Source organism: Perognathus longimembris, chromosome 8 (assembly GCF_023159225.1).
Source record: "Perognathus longimembris pacificus isolate PPM17 chromosome 8, ASM2315922v1, whole genome shotgun sequence".
NCBI lineage: Eukaryota > Metazoa > Chordata > Mammalia > Rodentia > Heteromyidae > Perognathus > Perognathus longimembris.
Genome location: NC_063168.1, coordinates 33,356,971 through 33,368,698, shown reverse-complemented (window position 1 = coordinate 33,368,698; position 11,728 = coordinate 33,356,971). Strand labels below are relative to the sequence as shown.

General features: G+C 43.5%; 1 protein-coding gene across 1 annotated transcript; it reads left to right on the top strand.

Moving 5' to 3' along the window:
• Positions 1–1,599: 1,599 nt before the first annotated feature.
• On the top strand, positions 1,600–1,886 carry LOC125356401 (thymosin beta-15A-like). The gene has a single exon (XM_048352838.1). The coding sequence runs from the start codon at positions 1,722–1,724 to the stop codon at positions 1,857–1,859; it is 138 nt and encodes a 45-aa protein (XP_048208795.1). The 5' UTR covers positions 1,600–1,721; the 3' UTR covers positions 1,860–1,886.
• Positions 1,887–11,728: the final 9,842 nt, after the last annotated feature.

Below are 11,728 nucleotides of genomic sequence, written 5' to 3'. Positions count from 1 at the left end.
GGTTATTTCTCAGTTCTGCTTTTCAATTAACATAGCAGTAGGAAATTCAGTTAGAATAGAAAGGCTTTTTTCATTAATCCAGAGAACCAAATTTAAGCTTAAGTAGTCAGTTTTTCCAGAGACTACAGTAAATAATGCATTGATTATCTTGTGTTCATTTCCTTCTGCTATTACTGATACCTCAGTCTGCATATGAATCTTGCCCCATGGTGCCTCTATTCTGCCATGACCTTTGAGAGTCTTTGTTTTTTATCTAGTTGTACCTGTTTTTAGCCTAGCCATGTTTCTATGTGTTACAAGAATGACCTCACTGGGGCTGGGAATATGACCTAGTGGTAGAGTGCTTGCCTCTCATACATGAAGCCTTGGGTTTGATTCCCCAGCACCACATATATAGAAAAAGCCAGAATGGGTACTGTGACTCAAGTGGTAGAGTGGTAGCCTTGAGCACAAAGAAGCCAGGGACAGTGCTCAGGCCCTGAGTCCAAGCCCCAGGACAGGCAAAAAAAAAAAAAAAAAAAAAAAGAGAGAGAGAGAGAGAAAAAGAAAGAATGACTTTGCAGTGGTTATCAGTATTTTCCCATGACAAATTTACTCCATTTGGGTGCATTTATGTGGACAGTCTATTTTTACTACCAGTAGTTACTATAAAGTACAAAAATATCATGTGTACACACAGTTTTCTCTGTCCTCAAATAACTTTTTTTTTGCCAGTCCTGGGCCTTGGACTCAGGGCCTGAGCACTGTCCCTGGCTTTTTTTTTGCTCAAGGCTAGCACTCTGCCTCTTGAGCCACAGCACCACTTCTGGCTGTTTTCTATATATGTGGTGCGGGGGAATTGAACCCAGGGCCTTATATATACGAGGCAAGCACTCTTGCCAGTAGGCCATATTCCCAGCCCCTCACATAACTATTGAAGCATGTATTCTTATACTAATTTGTCAGATAATGTTCTGGTTAGCAATTTCTGTGTAACAAATCCCTCTGAAAACTTGAATGGTTTTAAACAGCTCTATTACAGTTGTGTTACCACTGGATGTATGTAACCCAGTGGTAAAGTGCCTCCCTTCCTTACATGCACAAGACCCTTGGGTTTGATCCCTAGCACCCAGACAAAACAAAACAAAACAAAAGTCTCAGCTACACTGGATCTCTCAGATGGCATGTTTACTGATGTCTTTGCTGAGATGAGCATATCTAGAGGCTGGCTGAGCAATCTCCACATATCTCCCTGTATTCCCCTCCCTCGTCCCACATAGATTTCTTAACTGACTCTTGGCTTTCTCAGGACTAACATTCCAAGATACCAGTGCTTCTTATGACCAAGTTTCACTTTTGCTACTTCCCACTGGTTATTATCTGCAGCTCAGCTCCTTGTGGGAGGGAGCTAGGAAAGAATGGGCAACTGGGTGACAAGGCCATTAGGGCAGAGAGGGCATCTTTGTAGACAAGATGGGGAAATTGAGACTCTGACAGGTTAGGTAATATACCCAAGATTACTCTGCCAGTAAGTGGCCACATTGAGATTTGAATCTAGGAGGTCTGATTGCTCCCACAAGTCAAGGCCCTTTTTTTTTTTTTTTTTTTTTGTACTTTTCTTGTTCTTGTGATTGTGAATGGCCTTTTAAAAGTTTAGCCTGTACTCATCCCGGAGCCAGCTAGCAGTCCTCGTCTGCTGACATCTTTGCCGGAGCCACCAGGCCTCTAGCCTTTTACTCAAGATGAATGATAAACCAGACATGTCTGAAGTGGAGAAATTTGACCGATCAAAGTTGAAGAAAACTAATGCTGAGGAAAAAAACACTCTTCCCTTAAAGGAAACTATTCAGCAGGAGAAGGAGTGTATCCAAACATCTTAAAATGGAGAAGTCCTCTCAAGAGCAAGCTCAACACCACCTAGGAGGCTTGTTTTTGTAAAACAATGTGTAGCAATTTGAGGCACCTGCAGATGGTTTCTCCCACTATGTTCCCTAAGAGGTCAGCAGTAACCAAGTTCCCTTAAATTTGCTTTTAAATTGAAATTCCAGAAAGCAGATGCACAATAATCTCACTATTGATGACATTTGTGTGTAACAGAGAAAGTCAGTTTTAACCTAGTAGGTGCCTTCATTGCTTATGATCATTAAAAAGTTGAATGCTAAAAAATAAAAAATAAAAAAATAAAAGTTTAGCTTGGGGTCTTAGAATGTGGCTTACTGGTAGAGTGCTTGCCTAGCATGCACGAAGCCCTGCATTTGATTCCTTAATACCACATAAACAGAAAAATTCAGACGTGGCATTGTGGCTCAAGTGGTAGAGTGCTAGCCTTGAGCACAGAGAGGATCAGGGACAGTGCCCAGGCTCTGAGTTCAAGCCCCAGAACTGACAAAAAAAAAAAAGTTTAGTCTGTCCGCTAACGGCATCAAGAGTGGCTAGGTTGGGACCATCAGCTATGGCTCATGCTTGTAATCCTAGCTACCCAGGAGGCTGAGATCTGAGGATTACAATTTGAAACCAGCCTAAGTAGAAAGTCCATGAGACTTTTATCTCCAATTAACCAACAAAAAGCTGGAACTGGAATATGGCTCAAATTGTAGAGCCTTGAGTGCAAAAACCCAAGTAAGAGTTCAAAGCTCTGATTTCAAACCCTAGTACACCCCTCCCCCAAATAAGAGTAGCTAGGTTAAATGTACACAGAAGAAATCAGGTAAAATGAGCAGCAAAACTAGGCAGAACTCTTTTGGGGCAGTGTTTATAAAATAAAGCTGCTCAAAGTTCACAAGCTGGAAGGCTGGGGTTCCTTTGCTCTGTACAGGTAGAAATCATGAGTAGGAGAAGAGAAACTCTCTCAATTATTCTCATATCAGATGATGGAGTAGATGACATCAGGCAGCAGCAATGGGCCTTTGACAGCTAGGATGGCAGCTTAGGGTTTAGCCTTGGAGATTCAGGCCTCAGGCCTTAAATATAACAGCTCTTTCTCCTGGCAGGGCCCAGAGATGGAAGTGGGCCTTTCCATTTTCAGTGGTGATGCTCACTCTTCCCATGGTTGTGGGAAGCTATTGTTGGTCTTTCTGTTGTCCTGCTGCTAGGACAGTATCATTCCTGCTGCCACTGTTGAGGTTATAGCTCCTCTTCTTTCACTTCTAGCTCAGCAAAGCTAGGCAAGACTACTTGAGAGACAGACCTTTATTGAGACCTAACGTTATGCCACCAGGAGCACAGCCCAGGAGGTGTCTTCCAGCTGCTTAGAAATTGAGTTGAGCAGCTTGCTTATCTTGACAGAAAGAGGGTAGGGAGTATGACAGGAGTGTCTATACCAATCGTAGCAGGTGTTTGCACCAATCAAGGCACAGTCCTTGATACCAATCACAGCAGCCTCTTATGCAAATGAAGGACTGTGTTTACACCAATCACAAGATTTCTGTCAAGCCACCAGAGTGGAAAGTGTTCTTGAATTAGGGTGGAAATGGATGCAGGGTCCTCTAGAATTACTAAGATATGAAATAACAAAAAGCCCCAGGCAAGCTGTTTGCTGAGACAGTGCCTTTGATAGCCACAGTTGTGCTTAGAAATATATCCACAATGTGTCTGTGGATGTTCAAAATAGCTGGTGCTGGGTTGAGAATATTTGGCTGGCTACGTGACTGATAGTCCCTCAATCAAGGCAGCTAGGACCCCAGGGAAGAGTCTGAGAGTTGTCAATTAGGAAATCAAATGCTCCAGCCCTCATCATCTCAGCACACTTAAGGGAAAATTAAAAATGGTGATTAGAGGGGCACTGGTGGCTCACATCTGTAATACTAGATATTCAGGAGGCTGAGATCTGAGGATTTTCCATGGTTTGATGATATCCTGGGCAATAAAGTCTGTTAGACTCTTATCTCCAATTATCCACCACATTGAATGCTGTGGTTCAGAGTGGTAGAACACTAGCATTGAGCAGAAAAAAGCTCAGGGACAGTGCCTCAGCCCCAAGTTTCAGCCCCAGGACCAATTAAAAAAAAAGAAAAGAAAGGTACTTACAAACTGGGCATTGGTGGCTCACACCTGTAATCATAGCTACTCAAAAGGCTGAATTCTGAGGACAATGGTTCAAAGCCAGCTAGGGAGGAAAGTCTGTAAGACTCATCTCCAATTAACCATCAGAAAACTGTAAGTGGAGCTGTGGTTTAAAGTGGTAGAGTGCTAGCCTTGAGGACAAAAGCTCAGAGACAACACCAAGGCCCTGAGTTCAAGCTCCACAACCAAGCAGGGGAAAAATGGTACTTACAATTAATATTATCAGATATTTAGTATATTTTATAGTACTCTACCATGCTCAGCTCCTGTCCTTAAAAGTAAAGGATGCAATTGGTTCAGCCACTCTGGAAAGCGGTATGGAGATTGCTCAGAAGGCTAAACATAGAGCTCCCCTATGACCCAGCAGCCCCACTTTTGGGCATCTCCCCAAAAGACCACAAACAAGAACATACTAAAGCCACCAGCACAACAATGTTCATTGCAGCACAATTTGTTATAGCTAGAATTTGGAACCAACCCAGATGCCCCTCAGTAGACGACTGGATCAGGAAAATGTGGTACATATGCACAATGGAATTTTATGCCTCTGTCAGAAAGAATGACATTGCCCCATTTGTAAGGAAATGGAAGGACTTGGAAAAAATTATATTAAGTGAAGTGAGCCAGACCTAAAGAAACATGGACTCTATGGTCTCCCTTATAGGGAATAATTAGCACAGGTTTAGGCTAGTCACAGCAGAGGATCACAAGAGCCCAATAGCTATACCCTTATGAACACAAAAGATGATGCTAAGTGAAATGAACTCCATGTTATGGAAACAACTGTTATATCACTTGTAAGTACTTTCAACATGTGATGTGAAACCGTAGCTTCTATTGTTGATGATCCTCTTGTATCCCCTTTCTGTGGTTGTACCGCACTATCTCTGTATCTTATCTGAGTACATTGGAAACCGTGTATAAAGGTATTAGAACTAGGAAACTGAAAGGGAATACCAAAATTGAGAGACACAGGGTAAAAAAGACAAATGATTACAAAAGCAATACTTGCAAGACTGTTTAGTGTAAATCTACTGAACAACTCATGGGGGGAAAGGGAAAGGGGAAGGAGAGAGGGGGGAATGAGGGAGGAGGTAACAAACAGTACAAGAAATGTATCCAATGCCTAATGTATGAAACTGTAACCGCTCTATATATCAGTTTGACAATAAAAATTAAAAAAAAAAGTAAAGGATGCCTCACTAGTGAACCATCCTAAAAGGATTCTAGAATGTTCTTCCTCCCTCACTTTAGTTTTGCTCCAGGGACAGAGGAATCCCTTGACCATTCCTATAGTAGGTCATTAGGACATTGGCAAGCTACTATCCATTGAAACAACATAAATAGCTACAAACTAAAAACTTTGGTAACATCAGAAATTGCTGCAGGAAGAGCCCAGTGAGGGAGAGAACAATGCTTTTGCTTTTTTTTTTTTTTTTTTTTTTTTTTGCCAGTCCTGGCCCTTGGACTCAGGGCCTGAACACTGTCCCTGGCTTCTTTTTGCTCAATGCTAGCACTCTGCCACTTGAACCACAGCGCCTCTTCTGGCCATTTTCTATATATGTGGTGCTGGGGAATCGAACCCAGGGCTTCATGTATAGGAGGCAAGCACTTTGACACTAGGCCATATTCCCAGCCCCTACTTTTGCTTTTCAAGTGTCCTATCGCTTTTTAAAGTGTATCTGTTATTGTAGATAGATAAGTGGGCCTAAGAAGGATCAAGAAAATGCCTTGTGCTGCGAGATTGTATTCTGAAACTCCTAGATGGCCCACACCCTTGGAAGAACAATGAAGATAATGGCCTTATACTCTGCTTTTATGGCAACTACTCTCTGTAGCAAGGTTAAGTGAGTGATGGCAAGAAGAATTAAATGTGCAGGTATAAATCTTCCATACCTGAGCAGCCTCTGGTCAGTGTCAGAGCATTTGGGAAGGGCCATGAGGACAGACCTCATCCTATTGGATAAAACCCCAATCCCTCACAGCTTCCATTTTCTGAATTGCCCACTTCACCCCTGGAGCAGGATGAATCCCATTTTCCTAATAAATCACTCTTTATTATGTTCTTACTTTTCAAGTGTTTTTAAATTTGTTTATTCTGCTGTACCTGGGGCAGCATCCAGGGACTAAAGAACTTCTGTAACACCTCAACTACTGGTAGCACATCAATATGTTTTATCAGAGTAGGTTAGATTATCCTGATGGAAAAGATCCCAGTACTTAACAAAAGTTTATTTCCTGCTCATAGTATTAGTTTATTGCAATTGCCGTAGGTGCTCTGTCCCCTGCCTTCTGCGTCCTCCTGGAGACCTAGGCAGATGAGCAGCTACTATCTATGTGGCTAGGGGGCCATGGCAGGTCTTACTCAGCAATTAAACATTTGGCCCTCAAATGACATATTATAACTGCTACTCAAAAAAAAAAAAATCATTGGTGATGAGAACTTTAAAAACCTAAAAAAGGAAATTAAGGCAGATCTAAGGAAATGGTAAAACCTCCCATGCTCCTGGATTGGGAGGATTAACATTGTGAAAATGGCAATATTACCAAAAGGAGTACAAACAGACTAAGACACTCAGGGTATCTGGAATCTTTAACTCCTTCCTTCTCCTGGATCCTTCTTGGTTCTCTATCACAAGTTGTACACACTCCTTTGAGATGGTTTGTCCCAGACAGGGACCTTCCTGTCATTCCCCAAGCAGAGCTATCTGGGTACAATCTGGCTAGGATATTTAGTGAACTCTACTGCAGGTCAGATGGTCTTTGTAAGGAAATGTTTTTCAATCAGAAGAGGTGAGGTTCATTTAGGTCTTAGTACTGAAAGCTTCCTAAATTCCTTGCTCATATCAACGTTAAGGTAGCCTCGGGGGTCTCAGATACTCAGTTCACACTCTCTTCTCTGAAACTCTAGGCCCTAGCAATGACACATACACACAAAAAATACCCTAGCCTTCTCAAATGAGACTAGGCTATGCATTCCAGGCTGTCCTTGAACTTGAGGTCCTCTGATCTTAGCCCCCTGAATCCTGGGATTATAGATTTACACTGCCACACTTTGCTTGAGACATGCATATCAATAAATGTCTGGGCAGGTGGCATGAACCTATAGTCCCAGCTATTCAGGAAGCTGAGGAAAGGGGATAGTTTGAGCCCAGGAGTTCAAGGTCAATCTAAGCAACAGAACAAGACATCTCTTAAAAAAAATTGTTTAGGTCTGAAAACTTCTGTTTTGTTTTTTCCCCCATGTTAATTTATATTTTGTATTAGGATCGCTAACTGGGAATCTAAAAGAGTAGAAGGAAAATACTTTTCTCCTTCCTATAGCCACTAAAAAATTATTTGATTACCCACAGAGCTGTGCTCTGGAAAACAATGTACTAAACTCAACCCCACCCCCTTCACTTTCCTCCCAGGCCTAAGAGTGTGTATAATGCTTTAATGCCTGCAAAGCATGTTTTAAAGCATACATTATTCCACTTAATCCTTTCACAACCCTGAAGTAGAAATAATAACTCGCTTTTTATAGATGAGTACAGAAGTTCAAAAATGCCAACCTAAAATTTGCCACTTTGGTCTGTTGATTCCTTTGAACTGGGGCACTTGGGGAGGGGGGATGGAGGAGGTAGGAGCTTTCTGTGAGTTTCCTTTATCTGCCCAAGGAGCTTCCAGAAGGAACTCAGTTATCAAGAATCCTCTCCAGGGAATCTTATCAACTGGGGAAGCTGAACTCAGATCACAGGAAGAGAGGAGACTGGGAATTTGATATCTGGCCTGACAATCAACTACTTTGAAGGCTGCTTAGAGACATCTTTTATCTCCTGAGAGCCTTAGTTTCACAAGACAACCTTTATTCACCAAACAATTCCTCCCCTGACCCTCCCCTAACTCTCACAGGTCCCTCTTCTATTCTGTCATTTAGGATGATATAGCCACTTTGATCCCTTCTTTAAACCGTATATTTTAGCAAGGTGTGGTGGTGTACATCTGGAATCTCATCTTTTTGGAGGCTGAGGCAGAATGATCTAAACTTCATGATCTACAGAGTCTCTTTTTTATTTAAGAAAGGTAAAGTTACCTTTATTTTTATTCTTTGTACCTGTAAATCACTTCTGTGGATTTTGTTACAACTTCAGAAACACTGTCTTGTTAACATGTATCCTAAAGTAAGCCACTAAGTTTTCTTGGTTTACTATGGAAGACATTCATCAAAAGGCCAACAAGTATTTTCACAATAAAAAATAGCCCCAGTATATGAGGGGGAAAAAATAAGACCTTTTTTCCTTTTTAAAATTATTGAGAAAAAGAATGTTAAGGAAGGTAGACAGCAAGAATGGTAAAACGAATTATAAAACCCTACAAAGAATCTCTATCTCAAAACCAACAAACCAAACAAAACCAAAGCAACAAAAATCTATTTGGGAGAACTCCTGTGCCATGGAGCATAATTAAATGTTTTTTTTTTTTATGCTAATCTTTCTAGGTCCATTTTACTTATAGCCCGGCAAAAAAATCCAGGAAGGTGGAGGGAAGCCATTGTTCACTTACTTTCTTACCTGAGGAAAAGAAAGACAAAAATAGAGCAGCTAGCCTGAAGTTACCCAGACAGACAGGGAAGAGCTTGGACAGATCTCCAATCTATATCCAGTGCAACTTGTCAATTTGAACTTGGCATACTTGTCCTCCTACTGCCCTTCTCTAGCCCAAGTAGACTGGCAGAGCTGGGGAAGCCTTTGCAGAGTGCTAGGTGCTACCCCACCAGTCCCAAGGGCAAGCGGCCCTTCATGGAGGCTAGCCCTGAGTTTCAGCTTGCTTCTAATTGTGGTGCAAGTGTGTAGCCTTACTCTGAACTGAGGACAGAAAAGACTTAGTCAAGGGTCTTAGTTCATTCAGGCTACTATAGAAAAATATTATAATCCATACCATAAAAACCATCAATTTAATTGAAGGAATCTGAAATGAAGGTTCAGGCAGATTCAGTGCTGTGTGAACTGGCTTCCTGGTTTATGGAAGGCACCATCTTGCTGTGTCCTCACATGGTTGAAGGGCAAGGCCGTTTTCTGGGTTATTTTTATTATTATTATTAGGATACTAATTTTTATTCATGACAGCTCTGTCCTTGTGACCTAGCCACTTGCCTCCCAGGGGCCCTGCCTGCTAATACAGTTATGCCATCACCTTGCAGATTAGGCCTTTAACATGAATTTGGAGCAGAACAGCACCCAGCACACAGGAATCTATGCCAGGAAAGAAACCATGGGCTACTGTGTGTGCCTGCACAGCTTTGAGGAGGTGTGAGCTGCCTGAGAAGGAAGGGAGGGGGCTGGGCAGAGGAGGCTCTGAGAATGCCCACTGAATGAATGAATGAATGGGATGGGATATTACACATTCAGGAAATGCTACCTCACCTGCAGCACCTGGGTGAAAGAAGAAAGATCATGGTGTTAGAATACATGACTGTTGGCTTTCATATTTAATCACTGTCTTTTCTTTCTTTTGCAGTTCCGCTTCCTTGGGGTTTCGACATGGCACAAGAGTTTAGGAGGGCTTAAAAGCATTTCAGCTGGCCACGTGCTGCTGGCTCATGTCTGTAATCCTAGCTACTCAGGAGGATGAGATCTGAGGATTCCTGTTTCAAAGTCAGTCTAGGGGCTGGGAATGTGGCTTAGTGATAGAGTGTTTGCCTAGAATGCATGAAGCTCTGGGTTTGATTCCTCAGTAAACAGATTCCACATAAACAAAAAAAAGCCAGTGGTAGAGTTCTAGCCTTCAGCAAAAGAAGATCAGGAATAGTGCCCAGGCCCTGTGTTAAAACCCCAGGACTGTCAAAAAAACAAACAACAACATCAACACGGTCAGTCTGGACAGACAAATCTGAGATGTTCTTATCTCCTGTTAAGTAACAAAATGCTAAAAGTAGAGGTATGGCTCAAGTGGCAGAGTACCAGCCATGAGTGTAAAAGCTAAATGAGAGTATGAGCTTCTGAGTTTAAGCCCCCTGAAAACACACACACACACACACACACACACACACACACACACACACACACACACAACTCAGAAATAGAGAGAGGCCAATGATGCAGCCCCAACCCCAAGCTAAGGCTGAAAAGCCTTGTTGGTGACTTGTTGGTGCCAATCCTTTTTCAAAAGCGGAAGATCTTTGGGTGGGAAGCCAACAGATGATAGTAGCAGCAGAATGTACCTATTCCAGAAGGCTTGAGCACAGGACTAAATTTCCCCTTCCCCCACTATCTCTTCCATCTGAGAATGGCTCCCAGCCCATTGGATGGGGCTGCCTGTGTTCAAGGAGGGTCTTTTCCACTCAGTTTGTTGACCCACAGGCAATTTTCTCTGGAAATATCCTCTAGATATAAGTGGGCTTAACTACAAGGGTTCTGCATACCATGTAGAGAGACCAGTAACAGTAAAGGGGAGAGAAAGTTAGGGCCTGGTTGATTATTACTGAGGGGCTCCAGGAAGGTTTTTATTGCTGTTTTCATGTGAGAAGAACAATCTGGCCACTGTAAGAAAGTTCTTGTTGTCTTGGGAGTGTAGTGGGGAGGCCAGATCTGCCCAGTGCCATCAATAGCTGTGGAGGGACTTCAGGTTGACTCCAGCTCGGATTAGAGCAGAAGCCAACTCCATCTCCACTAAGCCCTCCCCCACCCTATTCAGGGAAGCTCCCTTTACTATGTAGATTGACTACCTGAGGCCTGGGAGCTTCAAGGGAACCTGTGTCCTCCTCTTTATTATGATAAGTTATGTAGATTAACCACCTGAGGCTTGGGAGCTTCAAGGAAACCAGCTATGAATAGGCATATCCGCCTGCATCATGTGTGCCCCGCCAAATCCATGCGTCAATTCTAACTAGAATGATAGGTTAGTTCAAATAAATATTATGAGACAGACTGTAACTCTATTGGCCACCTGCGTGCGGCCTAGCATGCTCTGTAAGTGTTGTATCTTCATTGGTCACCTGCGTGTGACAAGTTTGTCTGTGATGTTTGCCTTATAACCAGGCTGGAAGGCCACACGGGGGCGGTCCCAGCTCCCGAGTCTGGGCCGCCCAGGTGTGTACAAGCCCAGCTCCCGAGTCTGGGCTCCACACGTGGTTGGCAGTTTCGGCTCCCGAGTCCGGGCTGCGACCAAGGCCTGTCGGTTCACTTTTTGTTCACTTTTTACTTCCCCAATAAAACTGTCTTTTTGTCACCTTGTAGCTGGAGACTGTGTGGTGGACTCTTGGGGGAACCAGGAATCCCCTCCCTTGGGGGGAACCCTGTTTCATTGTAGCGAACCCCCACTCTACTTCATATTGGTGCATGGGCCGGGAAGGGTCCTTAACCACAATATTTTGTTGGGGAAGACGCCCAGGTGAAGAAAAGGAACCTCCGGAGGAATGAGGTATGTGTAGGGCTGCCTGAGCAGGCCCGTTTTTAGGGCCGCCGAAGTGGGCCCATTCGTAGAGTGCACTGGCTGTAAAGGCCGTCTGCATGAGTGCACTGGCCGTGGAGGCCGTCTGTGGGGCTGCCGAGTGGGCCCGTCTGTAAGTGCACTGGCTGTAAAGGCCGTCTGCATGAGTGCACTGGCCGTGGAGGCCGTCTGTGGGGCTGCCGAGTGGGCCCGTCTGTAAGTGCACTGGCTGTAAGGGCCGTCTGCATGAGTGCACTGGCCGTGAAGGCCGTCTGTG